At 37.3% G+C, this 22,689-nt stretch overlaps 1 protein-coding gene across 2 annotated transcripts in view; it reads left to right on the forward strand.

The window, feature by feature from the left end:
• PTPRD (protein tyrosine phosphatase receptor type D) overlaps nt 1–22,689 on the forward strand; it is a 6,523,893-nt gene that overhangs the window by 6,121,013 nt on the left and 380,191 nt on the right. For both annotated transcript variants that reach the window (XM_044061085.1, XM_044061086.1), the window contains 2 exons: nt 9,953–10,209; nt 15,048–15,138. In XM_044061085.1, the coding sequence (XP_043917020.1) occupies nt 9,953–10,209; nt 15,048–15,138 (348 nt within the window). The remainder of the gene's footprint in view (nt 1–9,952; nt 10,210–15,047; nt 15,139–22,689) is intronic.

Genomic DNA, 22,689 nt, shown 5'->3' on the forward strand with positions numbered 1-22,689 from the left:
TGAGCTGTTATATTTTACAAGACTTAGAAAAGAAAGGAACACGGAGTACCCTTTACATACATCTTTGCTAGTAATTGAGAGTGAGAAGTGAATACAGGTAATCAAGTGTGTATTGTGCAACCAAGGGGATTTGCGTGCTTTTCTGTAGAGGTAGCCACATGACAAGCAAGATGCAACATTAGAAGGAATTCTTCAAAGATTCCTGCAGTTGGCTTGATTTTTAAAAGTTAGTTTCAAAAACAATGTTTTTCAGCAGTAGTGTGGCCGCATGCATGCAGATGCATGCAAATATTCTTTTCTTGAACAATGAAGTTTTATCAGATGACTTTGTACTCACTCTTTAATTGCTTCTGTGAATGTCAGTGAATCACCAGACCAAATAGCTGGACCAAATTGACCACATAGCACTAAGCTGCATGGATACGATTATGCTTTGCTTAGGCAGAGTGTACACGGTGTATTGACTATAGTAATCAGCAGGTGTATGTAGCTAATAGCTTTGTATACTTATACTGCTGGGCTTGGACATTGTGAAATATGGGCTTCTGTGACTCACCATACAGTGCATCGTCACAAATTGCATATTCATCCCTAATACATAGGCCTAATCCACAGACTACAGAATTTTCATGTAATTCAGAAATAATGAACAGTCCCTGTGCTAACTCTCTTATGAATTGTGCTTCAGTGCAGCAGAGTTCACTTTCCTCTTGTATACTGTGCAAAGCCACAAATTGTGGCTTATATTCCAACCTTTGTTTATTTTGCTTTCATAATACTCCTTTTCTGATAGGTATTACATACACTTAAATTTGCATAGTGTAGTCTCATGTGCAATAGCGGATTAAGTGTAGCTTGGGGTCTGGTTGGTTTTCAAACCATGGACCCCTCACTCCCATGCATCCTTTTTTGAACCACTTTAAATCCTCTTGTTCTTTAAAATTCATTTCCATATTTTAAGACCATTCATATTGCAGTCATTATACACAACCATTTTTCATACTTATGCAGCCTCTTGACTGTGCACACCACAGATGTCCAATTGTGTTGAAAAATGGCCACAGTAAAATGTCACATGTTGCTTTAAACAAATGCACACTTGTCATGCAAGGCCAGACTAATGTCTGTTTAACTTGATTATGACAGCCGGAGTCAGACATTCACAGCCCCAGAAACCCCCCTGCTCAGCAATCATAATCCCACTGTTAACCATGTATACCGCAGATGTTTGATTGCAGTAACCTTAAATCAATAAATAACAAGTAGTTATGAACACAATAAGAAATTTCAAACTTGTTTGACACAGACACATAGTAGCCCAGGTATTCAGAATTTTTGTGCTGGGCTGTTAGAAAAAAAAATTTGCTCTTTCAGACAGGAGAATAGTTTGGGATTGCTGTTTTCTTGTGGTGTATAACTTACAACCTGATTGTGCAGGTATGCTGCAAAACCCAATTTGATTAGAGGGGAAGTGTTTTAATTTAGAACTTTTTATTTCTCATTGTCTCTATTTTCATGTGTTTTGCACAGTGGTCATTCTCATTTTTATTTTAGGATGTACTCTTTTTTTCCAATGGGCATGGATGCACTTGCCCTATCTATGCAGGCCACACCTTTTTTCCTGCTGGTTAGTGTGATTGACTCTGCAGGTCACAGCTTCTGGTATTACCTGAAGAAGGATGCTGGGTTTGTTTTTATACTAGGCAGCAATTAATTATATAATGAAACATATCGCTATAGTATGATGCAGAAGCAGGAGCTGCTGCATTTCTAAATGGTCTTGTTTTTCTTGCTGAATTGAAGGTTGTTAGTTACATATCCTAATCCTTTAATTCCATTAATGTCATTTTTTAGGTCTGTCACTAAGTCTGAAGAAATACCCCTAGTATTTAAGTGGAATTTTATCACATGATAGTTACAGATAGTTTTTTTACAAGGAGTTCCTCTTAGTCTTTGGAGTTACGAGAGTCACCTTAGAGGGTCCATTTCCCGAGACCTTACCTGGTCATAATTCCAGTGTCCTGTTTCTTTAGAATTGGTAAAAGTTTTATTTGATTGACAAGATTATTGTGCCACAGATTCTCTTTTTTTTCCTTTGGGTCATTATCTATCCCGATTTCCTGCTCCAGCAGTCTGTTATATTTACAAAATATCAAATGGTACCATACTGATTAACAGGCTATAAGTAAGCCATGTTTTTACACAAGTTTCTTTAATGCTTTCCAGACCACTTCCCATTTTTATTCAGGGTGTCATTGTGAATCATGACATTTGTACAGATAGCAGTAGCAGAGTTGTACTTGGGGGTGGGATTAGTGCTCCACCCCTTCCTGGCCCAAGATGCTAGGTTCTCTACTTCATCTGCTGCAGTTCAAACCTTATTTATTTATTTATTGCTGTTGTTAAAGAACATACATTGTGAGCATGTGCTTTCTGACTGAAAAGGCATTAGTAACAATTAAACTTGTCACCGCCCTAAAAAAAGAACTTCAGGCCTCTCGCACCAAATGTTCTGTGAGGATTAAGACCACAGTATAACAGGACACCAGCCCCCAGGTGTCCATAGTAGGAGGAGTTCAGCAGGATGCCACAGGCTGTGCTGTGGAGACTCCATTCTGTTTCTGTCTCTGAGATCAAAGCTAAGTTGCTGAATATTACTACTAGGTCATCATCAGTCCATAGGATGTCTAAGGCTTGCCTCTTTGATATCTGTACAGAAAACTGGTCAGATGACTTCCTGCCCATTGTTTAAATATCAGTGGAATAGGGACTGATCACATGGATGCAGGAGGGATTCACCACTATCTCTGACTCCAAAGATTTTGCAGATTAGTCCCTTATTGAGCCCCAGCAGTGACATAAAGTAGCACTGTACCACTCTAGACAATTCTACCTCTGAAATTATGTGAGACTTGGTCCAGAACAACTTCTACAAGGTCTGTAATTAAGAGCCGTACCTAGCTGCAGAGCCAGTATTTCTATAACAACATGAAGGGCCAGCTTCTTCATGACCCTCCAAGGCAAAAATAAACATAATGTACCACGTTCTCCGAAGACTTTAACAAGCTAGAAGAGAAAGAGAAAGAATGCAGTCATTTTACCAACAGTTTTATCCATGAATCTCTAGGTATTCTATAAACTACTGCATTAATGCCTGATCCTTTTATAAAAAAATATGAAGTACAAGCAATACACCCCATGTAGATGGTAGTGAAAGAAACAAGAGCTCTGAAACAAGAAAAAGGGTCAAGTTAGACAGCAATGTTCAAAACCTTTTCTTATAAAAATAAAAACTCGCCACTGTCACTACTTAGCACAGTTCCTTCTAACCTTTCTCTTCCCCAGACTTCCTAGAGTGGGGATAGACATTTTCTTCTCAAAAAAGAGGTTTAAATCATGCACGTTTCTATGTTTCTTTGACACTAGAATACACATTACATTATGCAATGTTAATTATAAAACAACGACTAGATTGCAGAGCATTTTGGTATCCCCTCTGTGAAGATGATGAGGGGTATGTTTACACCATATACCAAAAAAGGAGGACTGAAGAAGGCCCATTCCAGATCTGTCACATTTTAGCTAGTTTATGTCTCTAAAAAAAATCAGTATGATGGATATAGACATACATCTGTTAATGAAGGGTTAACGTCCTCATTACCATAATCAAGAAAACTATCTGCTTACACGTCTTCATTTAAAGGGCTCACAGATAGCTCCTCACTTTCATTCCCATTGCCACTTTTCATATTTTCCCTTTATGCTTTCTATTGTTTCATCTACCTCATCAAAAAAAATAAACTGAACAGCAGAAAATGTGGTAATAAAGGAAAAAAAGCAATAATGGGGGCCAACCAGTACCAACAGCAGTGGCAAATCTAATGTTGTCAGATAGAATATTATTTCCTCCTTTTTCTTTTCCACATTGACATTAAAACCATTATTAGTTTACTTAAAAGCTCCCCTCCAAGCACGAGAGACAGATTTTTCATTTCTATGATGCACAGATTCCAGATCACAGTGGTAGTTAGGAAAGAAAGGCAGTCCCTTTTCTACTGAATGTTCGTTATTATACAAATGAGGGAATGCCAATTTAAACCTATTCTAGATTTCACAAATCGAAACAATTGTATCGGAACAATGAACGATGATATTTAGCTTATCACAAACTAGTGATCCATATTTGTCCATATGTAGATGATCAAATACTACAAGCACAGCATCTTCCAAACTTATGTCTTTTTACTTCAGACAGTCCATCATTTTCATAGTCTGGAAAGCAACAAAGATAAATCCACCCTCATTTCTCTTTTGATCAACATATTCTTGTGATTTATTCTGAATACTACATCTTGCAGATTTCTCTACCTCAAGGTAATCAAGAACAAATAATGAACTATTTTCTTCAATTTGCCAAGAAACATCCTTTGCAGGGACATTTATTATACCCCAGGGAAATCATGTCTCTTATTCTTGACAGTTCCAAGTTCAAGTGTTAAGAATAACAATATCTAAACTAAGCTTCTCTATATTCCTGACTGAATTTAAGATTATTACTATACCTTAATAGCTTACATAATAGAACAAGGCAGATGATGTGCTGATTGGTTCTTGTTGTTGTCAGGCCCAAGACAGAATACAGTATGCTCTGTCTCACTAAGAGACTTCTCAAAATAACATATAAAGTATTACTTCTGGCATAGCTTGCAGAATGACATAATTTCTGGTCATCCAACTTCTAGTTCCCATGCAAAACCCCCATTGCTGTAAGCTGGCAGGACTTAGCACCTACCTGTAAAAATATACGCACAAGGGCTTTTGCTCAGATCTTTGGTAGATATTGGAAGTCATAAAACAATTGTATTCCTCCAGACTTCCAGAGCAACAATTAGTTCTCCCCAAAGACAATACAGAAAGCTTCTAAGTACAGACTTTGTGTCTCTGGCTGCCTTGAAACTTGTGAGACAGCATCTTTACGGCCTAGCCTATAAAGTGTTTAATTCAGATATTTTTCAAAAGTTTGCTGGACTGAGGTTAACCCTCTAGTTTCCTCTGTTAAGACATAGTTACAATAGTGCATGTTCTGTTCTCTCCAGTAAGGCACATTGTGGATACATTTCAAACCCAAGCACTTTACAAGTGCCTTTTCAGAATAAACCTATGTACAAATCAGTTTGATATACACAGGAATCTCCTCTGATTGATTCTTGTAGCTATCATACAGTATTTTATATGTCCTGCTAATTATCCATTTTTTATTTTTTCTATTATCTTTACCCCCTCTAGTTATTTGCTCCTCAGTTCCTTTGTTAATTTTTTCCATTGAATTCCAGCGCCCTCTTGCCCTTTTTCTATACCCTAACTTGCATTTATTCCCATTAATAAAATCTCCTTTCTCCATTCCCGTGTTGCATTAATTCTTAGAATGCTTACTTCTACTTTGTAACTAACATACTCTGTATGGATGTTATTATTCTTCCCAAGCACTTGCATCCAAAATCCTGTTCTTTCATTAATTCTCAGTCATCATCTCTTTCTACTTTGATTTACAACCTTCCGTTTGTGATATGTATATGAACCTTACCGGCATACCCTAAAGTATTCTTTAAATCAAGTAATCCTAAACAGCTTTCTTCTATGAGGAGAATCAGCTTATCCTATTTAACTCTTACCCTATTCCCCCTCCAAATAAATCGTTTCAACTTTTTCTTAATTATGGTCCACAACTTCTTTGGTCAATAAAAATATGCCTGTCCAGTATGCAAAGCTAAACAGACTAAGAATGTTTGCACTATTTGTGTCTTTACTATCCATATCCATAATGAAGTGCTTCCAGATTCTGTGCACAGTGCAGTATATATTAATAAGCAGGACTGGTGAAATAGGAATTTTGTGGCACGGTGGTGTGACTTTTGTAACATTTTGCATAGATGATAGGTATTCTCTTTGACTTAGATAACCATACAATAGAAACAACTTCCACCTTGAAATACATGGAAATATGTAAGCTTGTCTTTTGTTTAGTCTCTTTCTTCATATCCTTAGCTACTACAATAGAATCCTTTTTAATGCTTACATCCTAATGCTTCATCTTATGTCCTCTTAAATGCAAGTATTGCTGAACCAATTCATGTGTGCGTACATAGTTTACCACTATTATCTTTATATTATGTTCTTTTATTTTATATCCTAAAACAAGCTTGAAACTGTTAGAATGTTCTACAACAGAGAAATGTTGTTTTCTTCATTTATGAAGTACAAAATAATACTGTCTGCAAATAAAGCTAACTTTTCTTAATCACCATACCAGATGCAGCCTTTAATTTACGAGTCCATTATTTTCTTTGCCAATGGCTCGAAATTTAAAGTAAATAAAGGGAAAAGAGGACATCCTTGCCTGGTCCTTATGTTTAAACATAGCCTATTGGAGAGAAAGCCTCCCACTATAATTTTTGCCTTTTCATAGAACTCCCTAATTAGCCCTGTTATTCTGTCAGGAAACACAAATGTCACCATTGTTCTACTCATAACATCCCAAGTGACTCTGTTAAAACGCCTTCTCTATATCATGGCCAAGCAACAATAGGGACATTTTTCTTTACTCTGCCTCCCCCTGGATCGTCATTGTTCTAGTAATGCTGTCAAATGTTTGCCTGCCATTAAAAAGAAAAAAGAACAGGCTGATCCATCTCTATCAGTTTTGCAACCCCTTTACTATTCTTCTAGCTAGTATAGACACAGAAACTTTATAATCATCATTTAAAATTGAAATGGGTCTACGTGAAGATGGATATGAAGGGTCTTTACTGACTTTGGATAATACATTCATAACAGCTTTCGTCTAAGATGCTGGTACTTCCTCCCTTTTAAATTACTGTTAATAAAATCTTTCATATCTTTATCACTTTCTTTCCTCCCGATGTGCAAGCGTCCTCAGCAATACTGTCTGCTCCTAGAGACTTCCCTGTTGATTGCTTATACATCACCATTTTTATCTCATCTTTTCCTGTATTAGCTATTTATTGTTGAGCCTCATCTTCCTGTAACCTTGGGATAATTATATCTTCCATAGATATTTCCATTTGTGCATTTACTTTGTTTCCACATTCCTCTGCTTCATAAAATATTTTCATAAAATGTTCAAATATCTCTGACATGTCTGCATGATTTTTGGTTAATTTTCTTGTTAAGGTTCCCTAACTCTGACAGCAACCCTTTCTACTTGTTGTTGCCTAAGTTTGTTGTGCTAAAAGGTTTTGAGCTCTGCAATTGTTATCAAAAATAGTTGCTTAACAACGTTTCTAACCCGATGGACGAGTTCTCTTATTTTACTTTTAACCCTTTGCAGGCATTCTCTTATTGTTTATGAGATTCCCCTTGTTCTGCAAATAACATTTGTAAACCCCTCCCAGTAATTCAAATCACTTTTTCACATATCTATTTCTCTCTCATTTGTACCATGTTTTTAAAGTCTGTTTTCACTTTATCACACTCACTAGCTATCCTTCTGAAAACATTTTGTCTTCCCTAATAACACTGAAATCATTTCACTACCCATTCCTTAAATTCGTCTCTCTTTTTTACCAGATAAGTAGGAAAAGACCAGCTTCTCCTTTTTACTTCATTACTTTGCACAATCATGGTTTAGTTCTTACTGGTACATGATGTGAAATAGTGGATGTGTTTCAAAGCTTTCAATTAAATTCACATGTTCCTGTGACTTACATTTTTTATCCAGTCTAGATCAATTATTGTACCTTGGGGAATAATAAATACTCTCTGAATTCCTTTTACTGAATTCACATCTTCCATAACAAATAAATCTATCCTCTTTTGTTATATTTTCCCTGATAGGTGCCTTGCTAGAACCTCACTATTGGAAATCAAGCTCCAGTCCCTGCCATTAAATAATATTGTCTGCTGAAAGCTGATTATTTCTCCCAAAATTCTCTTAACCTCTACAATAGCAGTCCTAGGTAGAATATAAATGCAAGACATTGTAATACTCCTGATTTAATAACCTTTTACTATCACAAATCTACAGTTACTGTCTTTTTTTCCATTTTATCATTACTGGAACCCTTCTAGCAACCAGTATTATTGCTTCCCTTTTCCTTTATTCTTGATATTCTGCTGAATGTCCACCCTGAAATCCTTTCTGTGTCAAATTCAGACTCTGTCCAAATGTGTCTCCTACTACATTATTATTTGCACCCTATACTTTTTAATAGGATTCCATGCTTTCTGCTTTTTTGTCTGTAAGCATGAATCGTATCACTCTTTAATGACAAACAGAGCCCTGACGCACCTTCCTCAGAAGCACGTCATTCACTCATCCTGTTATTCTTGCTGTGTTTCTAAGGCACCTAAACCGTGTGACAGCAGAGTTCGGAGTTCTGACATCAGTCCCGTAGCACTTAATAGGTTTCATCGGTTTCTGTGTAAACTGAAGTAGATCAGCTTAGCAAGAACAGAATCACAAATCAGCATGAGTGAATAAATTATGGTTTACATGTCCATTGTACTTCAAAAGCAAATCCTGAATCTGCGGGCAGTTGAATTATCACAATACTCCTGCTTAATCAGAGACAAGTAACACGCATCAGGAAATACTTATGTTCCACTCCTTGTGTGTACATGTTTAAATGCTTTCCTACTCAGCATTCATTTTTTGGATTACAGATGAAGATGAAGTCTGCAATTCTCATATCCTTTTTCCTGTCCTGTTCTGTATACGTTTTACCTGCTCCTGCAGTAAACATTAGAAAGGTTATATTCTTCTCACAGTTTGATTTTTATGATTGAGTGTATAGATGCAATATATTGATTTTGCCTAAATTTTAAATATACATAGATGCTAGTAGGACATACATTTCCAGTCCAAGAGAGCGTTGCAATTATATTTGCCCTTCAGAAACCTCCTGATGAGTTATACTTTACCACTTCCATTGGAAGTGCCTTCTGCATCTCAGCCATCCCATCTATAAAATAACTCCCAGTGTCACCCTTAAATTTCATATCAATTTCTAGTTTACTGCTGTGAACATTATAGTTCATTTGTCCTCCAGTTTTGTTCCACTATCCTGCCTCCTGATCATCTCTGTGCCATGTGATTTGTTCTTGAAGATTCTATACATAATGCATTATGTAATTTGCCATGGAAGTCCTGGTTTTGCAGGAACCTTTGTAATATTTTGGAGAGTTAAAGCACCTTTCCACAGAGACCCTATAGTTCTGGACTATGTTCTTATTCATAATTAAATAGGAGGTTTTAGATACCCCTTTGATGAAACTAGTTTAACTGATTTTTTAGCCTTTCCTGAATCCTGATGTGGTGTCATAATAGCCAAGTTTCCCTTGTGTGTGTGGAAATATATATATATATATATATATATATATATATGTATGTATGTGTGTGTGCGTGTGTGTGTGTGTGTGTGTGTGTGTGTGTGTGTGTGAGTGTGTGTGTGTGTATATATATATATATATATATATATATATATATATATATATATATATGTATCCATCCATCCATCCTTCCTCAATCCCTTTTGCCATTTTGCACATGGGGTCAGATGTCACTTCAGCAGTGACAATCATCTTGAGCCATGGTTTCCGCCACCGGGTGGCTAGCCCTGCCGTGGTAGTTTATTTGTACCAATCTCTTACGCACACACTCTCACCTATGGTCAGTTAAGAGTGTCCAGTCCACCTACTGCATGTCTTTGTAATGTAGGAGGAATCCGGAGCACCCACAGGAAACCCACATGACTGCATGGACTGGACATGCAGACTCCACACAGAAGGCACCCCAGCTGAGAATCGAACTGGAGAAGCTTTTGCTGTACATATATTTTATAGATCGATATGTAGACACACGTTAGGAACTTCATCACATTATTGCTTTTATGTATGGTTTCTGCATTTTTTTATTGACTTTTGTTTTGTGTAGATCCTGTACGATAATGGGCAGAGTGTTGAGATAGATGGCCGAGATACCCAGAAGTTGATCACCAACCTACAGCCAGAAACGCAATACTCCTTTCTACTGACAAACCGTGCCAACAGCGCTGGAGGTCTTCAGCACAGGGTGACAGCCAGAACAGCACCAGATGTACTTAGAACAAAACCAATTTTCATTGGAAAGACAAACTCTGATGGAATGATAACTGTGGAGCTACCAGAGGTTCAAACAACGGAAAAAATTAAGTAAGTCAAATCGTAGTCTGCTTAATATGGAAGTATACCTAGTGTAAGGGGCAAATAATACAGCCCAAGACAATAGTAAACATAATGGGCAGTCTTGTTCTTCATTTAAAGGAATGTGCAGTACTTTGTTAGATGTCATTTGTGTGATATTATTACACAGCTAACACATATGTTGATGCTGGTTGATTGAATTGCTATGCATTATACTAGCTCCACTGTAACTTATATTCATGGTATTGATCTTGTTTCTGATTGTGGAGCAATGCACAAGGTTACTACGTAAAAGATGGGGCAGACAGCCAGTCATTGCACTGCTAATACATTTGTATGAGTTTAGTTTAGCAGAATAATGTTGAATGACAACACTTGCTAAAACAAAGGAGTTGAATGGTATGTCATGTGTTTCAACAGGGGGCTGCAGCCCTTGCACCCCCGATGTGGGTGGCTTGTCTCCTTTCTGCTATGTAAGTACACAAGTTCACACTACCTCACCTATTTAATTAAGTAATTATTTATTTTATTTATTAACTGGGTTAGAGCACTGGTCTATATGTATCACTTTCAGGCTCAGTCCAGGGAATTGTATTTCATCTGGACTCTGTGCCCTTGTAGCCGAAAGGTTTTAGTAGGCCAGCCCAACTATGCAGTCAACAGATAGAAGTAAGTAAGTAAATGAATAAATAACTGAGTGCACACATATATCAGATTATGTCAAAATAATAAGAGGGAGAAAAATCAAAAACAAGCAAGTAAAGCATTTTAGTAATGTCACATTTTACTACACAATGTGTTATTTCAATCTGAAAAGCAGTCCTATATCAGGTGAAGTCTAACAAGTAAGTACAGCAAAAAACAAGTACAACATTATGAAATTAAAACTGTTGATCATTTTTGTCTATGCGGTATCATTCCAGTCAGAGGGTGCATGTTTGTCACAGTTCAGATCAGTTTTTGGTGAGTGAATGATTGAGGTAGATGTAGAGTGAGGCATTAGAATAGAGCACAGAAGGGGACTTTCATAAAAAGTATGGGATAGTCTCTAGGTTAATAAGCTTAAAGATGAGGGTTCCTAGTAGGAGTGCTGTTCTCTGTGCAGTGGGTAGCCATATGGCTTTTTGTAGCATGCCACTATAGTGTTCTCTTTTTGGTGAAAGGTTTATTAACCTACGGATGTTGTTTGATGTTTGAGGTATGGTGAGATTTTTGTTGAAGGCCATTGCAGCCGTTGGGTGACAATATTCCAGTTATTGTAGTAGGACTCCCTTTCCAGGGCCGGCAGCTATTGTCTTGGAGAGGTGTGAAATATTTATAGGAGAGGAAAGCAAAGCATTCCATCTTACTCCAATTTAGAGAGAGTGTATGTGTATGTGTACACATTATTTATATAGAGTTATAAATATCTGTCAGTCAAGCTTCTTCAAGGGCAGTATGCTGTAAGCTTGACAATCAAACCTGCTAACCTCTGAACATATTATAGTTTGCAGCCACTGCTTCCTGCTTGCAAAGTTTATGTCTTTGACATATTTTTTTCAGAAGGTCACAACAAATGTAAAAAAAAATGTGTTACTAACATGGTGCTCATGTTGCCCTGTCTCTTCTTTGCTTTTACACTTATATATGTGGAAGTACAAAAATGCTGGGCAAGTCAGTTCTTGCAGCTGCTTTATCTTCTTAGTTTTGCAGCTTACAAAGCAAGTAACTGCTGCTGCCCTTCCCTGCCCACATCCATCCATCTTTACCCTTTGTTAGTTGAAGTCCACTTCTTAATCACTTTCCCCTGAGCATGACTTTGGTTTGATCCACTGCTGTCACTTCAGCAAAATTCTACGCAGTTTTAACAATAGCTATCTTCCTCTGTAGTGCTTTGCTTGCTTTATGGTCATTTCCTAAGAACACCCTCCTGGAATTAGCAATGCACCCCCATTTTGTGTTCACTCTTTTTGGATGATTTGTCTCTTTAGTACTGTCTTTATTTCTACATTTTTCAAGGACCATTATCATCCTTAGCCTCATTTCTCCACCAAGGACTGTGTGCTCGGCTGTCTTTACTTTGTCTCACTGTATTTTCTCCCATTGAGTTGTTTACCTTGGCTATTCATTAACCTTGCCCGTTTCTGTTATACCATTCTTTAAACCTAGGCATGAAAATTCCATAATGTATTCTATATTATGCCTCACAAAGTCTTTAATTAGAAGCATTCTTCTGTTTTAAAAGTAACACATTTTTTTGTACACCCCCTTACATATAGCATTGTTACTCTAAAGTATTAGTTAATGAGCAGATTCACAGGCCTCACTCAAGTCGAAGAAGGATTCTGTGAATTCACTAGGTAACAAAGTGGCATAGCTGCACTGGATGAGTAGGCCCACATTCATAAGACAAAGGAATACAGCAGAATCCTTATCTGAAGGCTGTTATTTATAATGCAGATGCAGTGCATTTAAGCTTATCATCTTTTCCAAAATCCATCTGTTGTCACATCTGGATAACAAGCCTTTGTAGCAGTTTTGTGAAATTGGGTTTGGCTTCTCTGTATTCTTCTGGCCTGTATGCCTAGTAGCTACCTATGAACCTATAAACATCTGAAACCATGGCATTTGAAAAACATGCCATCAGTAAAATACCATGTTACCTTGTCTTAAATGTCTGCTTAAAGAATGCTGGGGGAACGATTTTGTATAGCGTACTGAAGCTGTGGTTTATCCCTTTATTTGAGTCCAACTCTTTGTGATCTCAAGGACGTTAGCATGCAGGTTTGTTGTGGGACACCTAGGCTAGCATAGTAGTTCTGTGCAAAGAAGTGCAGAGCCTACAGCTTGTTGTGAAGTCTTAATGAAGTCAGACCTGTCCTACTTATTTTTGCACCACTGTTTATTTGTAAGTATGTGGCATAGATTCCTGGGAAACCTAATGTTTGTAGGCATCCACTTTAATGGAACACAGTATATGTCCACTGAAAAGTCACTTACTGTTTGCAATTGTTGTTGAACTTGGAATACAGAGAGCAAGTGAGTATTGTTTTTTTTTTCACTTTTGCCTTCTTCTCAAAGTTTGTGTGATCTCAGAGTAGTATGTATATATATATATATATATATATATATATATATATATATATATATATATGTAGCTTGGGAGTGAGGGGGCCTGCCCCCTACATCAGGGCATGCAGTTTGGCTTTCCTATGTAAAAAAAAAAAGAATAAGTTTTTTTAGCTTGGGAGAGCTGATGTTTTGAGATGACAACTAAGTGTGAAATGAACAAGATGAGACAATTAATAGTAAATTCATGGAGCTCATTACTTTCTATTTTCTCTCCCTGCACTTTGAATTGTTCATGCCTGTTACTGATCATTATTTAAGAACAGTTATTATCACATTGTCAAGAGACAAGTTTTTGTTTTCTGAATGAGGTGGCACTTTCAGAGTTGCCTGTACTAATAGTGGAGTAGCATGCATAATCACTATATCTCTACCGATCTTGTGCATCCCTAAGAGGAGTAGTGTTTGTAATCACTATATCTGTACTGATTCTGTGCAACCCCAAGAGTAGTAGTGTGCATAATCACTATATCTGTACCGATCTTGTGCATCCCTTCGTGGAGTAGCATGCATAATCACTATATCTGTACCGATCCTGTGCATCCCCTAGTGGAGTAACATGCATAATCACTATATCTGTACCGATCCTGTGCATCCCCTAGTGAAGTAGCATGCATAATCACTATATCTGTACCGATCCTGTGTTTCCCCTAGTGAAGTAGCATGCATAATCACTATATCTGTACCAATCCTGTGCATCCCCTAGTGAAGTAGCATGCATAATCACTATATCTGTACCGATCCTATCCATCCCCTAGTGAAGTAGAATGCATTATCACTATATCTGTACCGATCCTGTGCATCCCCTAGTGAAGTAGCATGCATAATCACTATATCTCTACCGATCTTGTGCATCCCTAAGAGGAGTAGTGTTTGTAATCACTATATCTGTACTGATCCTGTGCAACCCCAAGAGTAGTAGTGTGCATAATCGCTATATCTGTACTGATCCTGTGCATCTCCCAGTGGAGTAGCATGTTTAATCACTGTATCTGTACTGATCCTGTGCATTCCCAAGAGTAGTAGTGTACATAATCACTATATCTGTACCAATCCTGTACATCCCCTACTGGAGTAACATGCATAATCACTATATCTATACCAATTTTGTGCATCCCTAAGAGGAGTAGTGTTCATAGTCACTATATCTGTACTGATTCTGTGCAACCCCAAGAGTAGTAGTGTGCATAATCACTATATCTGTACCGATCTTGTGCATCCCTTCGTGGAGTAGCATGCATAATCACTATATCTGTACCGATCCTGTGCATCCCCTAGTGGAGTAACATGCATAATCACTATATCTGTACCGATCCTGTGCATCCCCTAGTGGAGTAACATGCATAATCACTATATCTGTACCGATCCTGTGCATCCCCTAGTGAAGTAGCATGCATAATCACTATATCTGTACCAATCCTGTGCATCCCCTAGTGAAGTAGCATGCATAATCACTATATCTGTACCGATCCTGTCCATCCCCTAGTGAAGTAGCATGCATTATCACTATATCTGTACTGATCTTGTGCATCCCCAAGAGGAGTCCATTTTGTGTAGTAGTTGGTGAGCACAGATCTGAATTTGATAATTTGAATTTGTTATTTTTCTTCCTTGTTTTATTATTGTTAGACTTGAATGCTGTTAAACAGGAACATTTTCCTTAAGTCTGCTTTGCATTATCCATTTGGTTGTAACCATGACCTTTTTAACCTTGATTTTACCTGCACTTTTCTTTATAGGGGATACTATATAGTAGTTGTGCCTTTGAAAAAAACCCGTGGAAAGTTTATCAAGCTCTGGGATAATCCTGATGAAATGGAAATGGATGAGGTATGTACATTTTAGATCCACTTGCAAAACAGTAATAGCAAACTAAACTTGTTTCACATTTGATGCAGTCGGTCAGTTTAGTGCAGTTTGATTGTGTTACAGAGAATATCTAAAGACAAATTTATAATAGGGAAGAACAATGTTTGTAGAAATTGCTTTCTTTGTGTACATGAGTGGGTGTTTATGAGTATTATTGTGGGGGCATACATGTGTTGGCAAAATGAAAAGCTAATGCAGGGTACATGCGGTAAGTTGTGATATTTGGTTAAGATACTTAATTGCAAGGTCTGTTCCCACAAGCTCTGTGAGTTATTTTGGCATGCCTATCTAATGCTCGAAAACTTCAGACTTCTCATCCACAGTACCATCAAGTATTCATGTATGAACATCAAGAAATGTTGCTGTAGTCTCATAAGAGCTTTTCTAGTCTGGTTCTTGATTTGCAATATGCATATAATAGAAAGCAAAGGATATTTTTTGTTGACTGAGAAACTGTTTAGTGTTTTTTTTTCTTCTCAGAATGACTGTCTTACCCCGTTTACTTAGTAGTTATGTTACTTTGCATAAGCTGCTTAATTTTAGAAGAATATAGTGCCTTGTCGTAAAGTATGCATTGCCGTTATTTCTTCTTGCTGCATAACTAATACAGTAGTTATCATTCCTGTAGTTAGGAGCAGAATATTTATGTTGATCCACAAAGTATTTTTCACATCTACTGTATGAAGTTATCTTTCTTTTCAGGGCATTTTATATACTCTTTCAAGAGACCTTCCAATATATGCATTGAGATTGTCATTGCTTGTATTTATGGGACATTATCACAGCAGGGCTTATATTTAGATTTGAAAAAAAATATATATATTGCATTCAGCAGCAATTATATGGTACCATTTAATGTGTTAAAGGCAGCTTTTAAATTTTGGCAAGCTACACCCAGTTTTTTTAGGTAGCAGAAGCATCATGCTATGCCATATATATGGCAATTCTAGTTTCTGAAATATGGCATAATCTTTTTTTTTTTTATCCTGTATAGTAATTTAACATACCCTTTGGAAATTCATATTCCAAGCCTGATGTAATCAGTTATGCTGAAATTACTATAGTTTTAGCATTGCATTTTCAATATTTAGGTAATTTCTACAGCGAGTCTAGCACAATAATGCAGCTGCTCTTCATAGCACATAACATGATTCCATCCATTCATTAATAAACTCTTTTTTTCTTCCCATTTTTGCACATCAGGTCAGGGTATCATGTAAACAGTGACCATCATCTAGAGAATATATTTACATAGCCAGATGGCCAGCCCTGCCATGGTTGTTCTTTCATACCACATACACGCACATGCATTCACACCTATGATCAGTTTAGAGTGCCCAGTCCAACTAATGCCTGTCTTTGGAATGTGGGATAAAACCAGAGAACCTGAAGAAAATCCATATCAACAGAGGGAAGACATGCAGGCTCCTCACACAAGGCAACAAGCTGATGATCAACAATCAAACAGGAGAGCCTACTGCTGTGAGGTGACAGTGTTATCTGTCACAGCACTGTAACATATTTTCCATGGCTTAATTTGGATAAGTGCGTGGATGACTTTCTTGCATCCTAACAAGTGACCATTGCCCTTGTACGCAAGTTCCTATGTTAAACACATTTGTAATATTGTGGACTGTTATTGTTACATGTAGTGGGATGAGGCATGTTTGTGAGAAAACAAATCGTTGAAAGCTAAATATTCACAGAGCTGATTAAGCAGTTTTTGTGCTAGAATGCAGTTATTGAATTTTTTTTTCATTAGCAAGGCAAGGTATTGTGCAAGAACGACTGACAGCAAGAAGAAATTTTCCTTTTGTTTTTGTCCCTCACAGCTGTCAGTCGTGAACCATGTACTATACCTCCTGATTTTCCCCTCTAGCCTGTCTGCTTGGCCTTTCATACTCTGGCCTGTTGATGGGAGATCAATTTAAGTGCAACAACTGGGGGGTGGAAAGGAGATCAGGGTGTCCCGATATTGCTCCATGCAGTTAGCCAAATAGAAGATTTTGCTAATCCTAACTGGGCAGAGTTAGTGGCATCACAAGAATCACCAGAGTCAGTTAATTATACTCCCCACATTTAATGCCAAACTATTACAGCGATCTATCATGCAGTAACAGCACTGCCTCATCATTCCTGTGTGAGTGCAGGGTCACAGGCAGCTACCCTTGCCAAAATGTGCAAACTGACCATTGATGCTGCTTTGTATGCATTTTAGTAATTAACTATTTATTTAGATAATTATTTTATTGTTGTATATATATCTATATATGTGTGTGTGTGTGTGTGTGTGTGTGTGTGTGTGTGTGTATGGATCTGCTACAGTACATCATCAACTTACCATAATGCCGAAGACCAGAAAGCTGAGATGGAAATGCAGGGAATGCATACCAATGAAAACGCACTTGATCGACACTCAAAACCGAGATAATGTAGTAAATCCAACTGAAACAGGTAAGTATGAAAGGTAAGTGTATAAAACCACTGAACAGTTTTTGCAGGGGAGCAAGCCCCCCACACCCCCCACAACTTAAATATACCAACCTCAAGATTGCACTACAGTGGGGACAAGAGCGCTAGTTTTTTAAATAGTGTACTTAGCTGTTTTAGTTTCATTCACTACATTATTGCGGTTTTGGTTGTTGATCATGTGTGTTTTCATTGCTGTGCAGTTCAGGTATTTTCATCTCAGCTTTCTGGTCTTTGGCGTTATGGTAAGTCGATCTACTGTAGTAGATCCATATATATAGTTGCTTATATTTGTAAGTTTATACTCCTTGAAGGCCGTACAGCTGAGGCACTAGAGTTTTATGTTGTTTTTTTCTTTGAGTTGTATTAAACTTGGAGCAGCAGACTTGGTGTTTTTTATTATTCTTTGGATCCCTGATTGTATGCATAGTTATTAATAATATTTAGTTTTTAGGTGCTTTGGTTCTGGGTTTTGGGAGTTGGTATGTTGATAAAATTTGTTGTAAATCGTTCTGTGACACTTATCCATATATCCATCTTTCCATTTTCCAGTTTATTTTAGAAAGTACATTTACATTCACTCACATACACATTTATGAGCCATTTGGGAATACGTGTTCATCTTCTGCATGGGATGTTTTACTTATGGTGCTCAACTCCACCTATACTAGCAGTCAGACTTTAGCATTAACTAGTACTTATTTAATCTGGAAAAGAAGTTATCCTGTTACAAATGTCAGCTCAACTGTGTCAGGCAAACAGGTAACATTGTAGAGGATATTTAAAGCATGACTTGATGAAAAATAAAGGATATGAAGATGTTTACTGGGGTTACATTATGACATTCAGATCATATTTTCCTGCTACGTAGACAGTCTTCCCAACTGCTATGTTAATTTTCTAGAAAAGGGTGTCATTCTAGTAATAAAGTAAGAGAAGTGTGACCAGATAAAGTACTAAATTTGTAGATTTGCATTATCATAAGTGACTCATTGGAACTGTGTCTAATTTAACTGCAAATGTAGTGTCTTTAGAGATGTCCTGCTTTTTTGCTTGATAACATAAAAAACTTGCATATAAATGAGAGGGAAAAAAACACATTTTGATAACAAAATGCTGTTGTGTAAGTAATATTCTGACCTGAAGGATAGCACATTTGATTAGATGCTCAGTATTGTAGTATCATATTGAATGTTATTGTGAAGAAAGATAATGTGTATTTCTCTCCACTATTTAATTTTCCTTACACATATTTGGAAATGCCAATGTATTCTTTGCTTCTTGAGCTATTGTATGATCATCTTAGTTGATTTATAGATATTGAAAATTAACTTCTAATTGAATTGTATCAAAGGCTTTAGCAAAACCCAGTTATAACCAATATAAGCAGAGAGGGCCTTTCTTTAAGTATCCATTACATTTTAAAAGAAAGTAGTCAGGCCAAGTAGATAGCATTTACTTTTCGCAAAGCCATATTGATTAAGGATGACTAAAATAAGACAATAGTTGATAGGGTGTGTGGTAGACCCACTCTTTTGAAGTATCACCAAGAAGGCCATTCTCCAGAGGTCAGGTATATAGCCAGTGGAGTAGCTAAAGCTGTAAAGTTTAGAAGGATTTCAGTAACTTTGTACTCTGTGCTATCTTGCAGATATTGTTGTCTGGGCCTATGAAATTATTGTTTTTGGTTTTAGATAGTGCTTCTATGATCTGGTCTATAGCAATTTTGGGAGAAGGGTAGATTAGAGATACAAGTGGGGAACATGAGTGGGAGGGGTAAAATGTTCCATGTGAGGATCAAACACAACCATCAGATGATGAGACTGATGCTGTAGCTACTGCACTAATGAAACATTGTACTGATTCTGTTAATTACCATGTTACTTTTCCTGCATATCCAAGTATTTCTGCTTTGTTGGAGCTGATTCCTTCTGTGTTATATGTGTCAGTTTACCGCTGACATCAGATGAAGGCACTCACGTTGCATTAGTGTAAAGGAGTAATACTTATATGCTGCTTCTTCTTAGGCAGCACATTATGTGTAACAGTGTTAGTTGCTTCTACTTTATTCTGTCTTTTACATGATCTTTAATAACAAAATCTTCACTTATCATTTTGGTAGTGCCAACATTGGAAACTGCCTTCCAGAAAAACATCCATCACTCTCTTGTGCAGTTAGTTTAATGGTTCTCTAATAGTGCACAAGCACACACACGTTTTCCTGCATGTGTGACAACACCCATCATGAATTCTTGTCCTGCAAGTCTGCTCATTTGTAATACTTCTTGTCCTTGACCTCAGTTCTGAATCATTCATCTTTAGGCTATATCTACTTATGGAAGGCTCTGGGAACCCTATCTGAGCATTCGGCTTTAGTACATGGCCTATGTGCAGCATGTAATACAGGGATAGAGTATCGCCTTTACATAAGGCTTTGAAAATCTGTCTAAGCATTCTGCTTAAGTAAATGCTTTGTGCTGAGTGCAGCATGCAATAGAGAGGTATGCCATCTTGCCCAAGAATGTATCATAATACTGCCAGTTTATCTTACGCTATCTGATTTGAGTTACTGCTAATATTTATTATGAGTGGAACCCTGACTTTAACATTTTCCCACTAACATACTTTATTTTCTTTTACTTTTAATAACATATTCACAATTATATGCAGCGTCCACTACTCAGTGGTCTGCAGTCTTGTTTGATTGCCGAAATTGTGCTATATCTATTATAGCTTCATTGTTGAGTTCCCCCACATTTTACTTTGTAACTGAGACCTGTAAACATTTATTCTTGAATGAATAAGTTTTTGTTTTACTGCTTCTGGGAATTTTGTGTGGGCATAATGCTTTCTGCGCTGAAGTGGAAGGACTGTGACTCATTTTTCTCACTTCCATGCAGCTTTGTGTTATCTTTCAATTCAAGTCCGTCTTTGCAGACATCCTAAAACAAAATTGCTCCTTTATATTAAAAAAGCACTATACAGATTTTCCTGTTAAAAAAATTGATGTATGACAAAACTAGAAACTAGTCTATCTTTATTAGATTGAGAGAGTTTTGTAATTAACTAACATCTGCAATTCTGACCTTTGAAAATGTTACCATAACAAACAAAAATGTTTTAAATAACCCTCAGAATTTCTTGACAAAATTGTTTATGACTTCATTCATTCATTTCTATGACTCATTCTTAAACTTCAAGTAATGACCAGCCTGCAACCATATACTTGTTAGTTCAAAGTCATTCACCTTCCTCAGGGTATAAGCCAACTTATTAATGAAACACCTGAATAAACTAAAATTTTGATTTGCTACTTTTGACAGTCATACACCCAGAATTCATAAAGAAATTACCATGTAAACCATTCCCAACAGCATATCAACAGGTCCATAAAAGAAGAATAGGTGTTGGAAGCAATCAAGGGCTAAAGTGATTGTAAGAGCTGTTGCTTTACTTTTTCCAGTATCAAAAATATTGGACAAATATGTATGCAAGCATCTTCTAGGCCAGCGTGCTAAAAAGCAGCAAAATCCCCAGGACCCAGTCCAGTTTCAGGCCATACTGTAGGAATGATATTGCACTCATTGACAGAGATGACTGCCTTCACTGGACCTAGATGAATATCTTCATTGTTAGTTTGACAGCACAAATGCTGCCAGACCTCTACAAAACTGTTGGCAGAGTCTACGAAACTAGACTCTCAGAAAATGTATACAGTCTCATTTCAAAATGAGTGCAAAAAAATAAAAAGAAAAAGGTTCACTCTCCCTGCGGACATGCACAGGCAGTCAGCTCTCTCTCTCCTATGATGCACATGCTATCGGATGTAGGAAGGCCAACTTTTCCATTCTTCCCAAGTAAAAACTGGAGTACTTCAATGGTCTATGACAACACCTCTTCTAATTACTTTCCTTGTGAATAATGGAGTGAGTAATCATGGGGAATCTTTACATTCATCTTTAAGTTTATACAGTATGGAAATGATCCCACAGCTGCTTTGAATCCAATAATCCCAGTCTTCAACATCCTGCTTTTATTCACTGCAAAGGTGGCCGTACCACAGCTGTTCGTATTACCACATTCGAGACAAAGCTGATGGTATTCCATCCCTTGTGAACATAATGCATTCTTACTCATTGTGTGGCTCCTTTACAATAGGTATTAAAGCAATGGACATGAGAATCATTGAAAAGGCCACCTCTGCTAAATACCTTGGATGCAAACTGATAACCAATGAAATACGTTAGTAATGTAGTTAAGAAAACCAGTATGAAACTCTGTAAATTACATAAGACTAGACCATTCCTTATTGACAAAGCACATATTGCCACAGCAAATTGTTAAATTGTTTTTTTTTTCTGTTCTTTCTAATTTTTTCTTCTTCTCCTTTTGGCTTTTCCCATTAGGGGTTACCACAGTGCAACAACAGTCTGCAGAATAATTGGCAATGGAGTTTTATGATGTCTAGTTGCCAGCCCAGCACCCAACCTTCCACAGAAGGCACACACACGCACACCTAGGGCAATTTAGAGTGTTCAACCCACCTTGCAGCATGTCTTTGAGATGTGGGAGGAAACTGGAGCACCCAGAGGAAACCCATACAACTGCTGGGAAGGCATGCAGACCACACAGAAGGCACCCCAGCCAAGAATCAAAATGGAGAACCTCTTGCTATGAGGTGGCAACACTAACCACTGCAACACTGTGGCCGCCTTCTGTTATTTCTAATTTATTGGCACATTTTCTAACCAGACTCTTATTCCCTTGAAACATAAGATGAAACAGGCCTACAGTAGAACAGGCTTGCTGCTGCACATACTGCAATATCCCAAACTACATATCTCTAGAGCACATTTATTGTTAAGAACTCAAACCCTAACAGACTGTTATTCATATGTCCTTTGTTCATAAACTCCTCTACTCAGATAGCACTTCCTTATGTTGTTCCATCATATAGAGATTGTTCACTTGTGAAATGCACACTTCAGCAGGAATATAATTAATATACCTAAAACAAAAAACAGGTTTGGTGACACAGGCAAA

The sequence above is a fragment of the Protopterus annectens genome, chromosome 2.part0 (genome assembly GCF_019279795.1).
Source record: "Protopterus annectens isolate FY-2018-M chromosome 2.part0, PAN1.0, whole genome shotgun sequence".
NCBI classification, from domain to species: Eukaryota; Metazoa; Chordata; order Ceratodontiformes; family Protopteridae; genus Protopterus; species Protopterus annectens.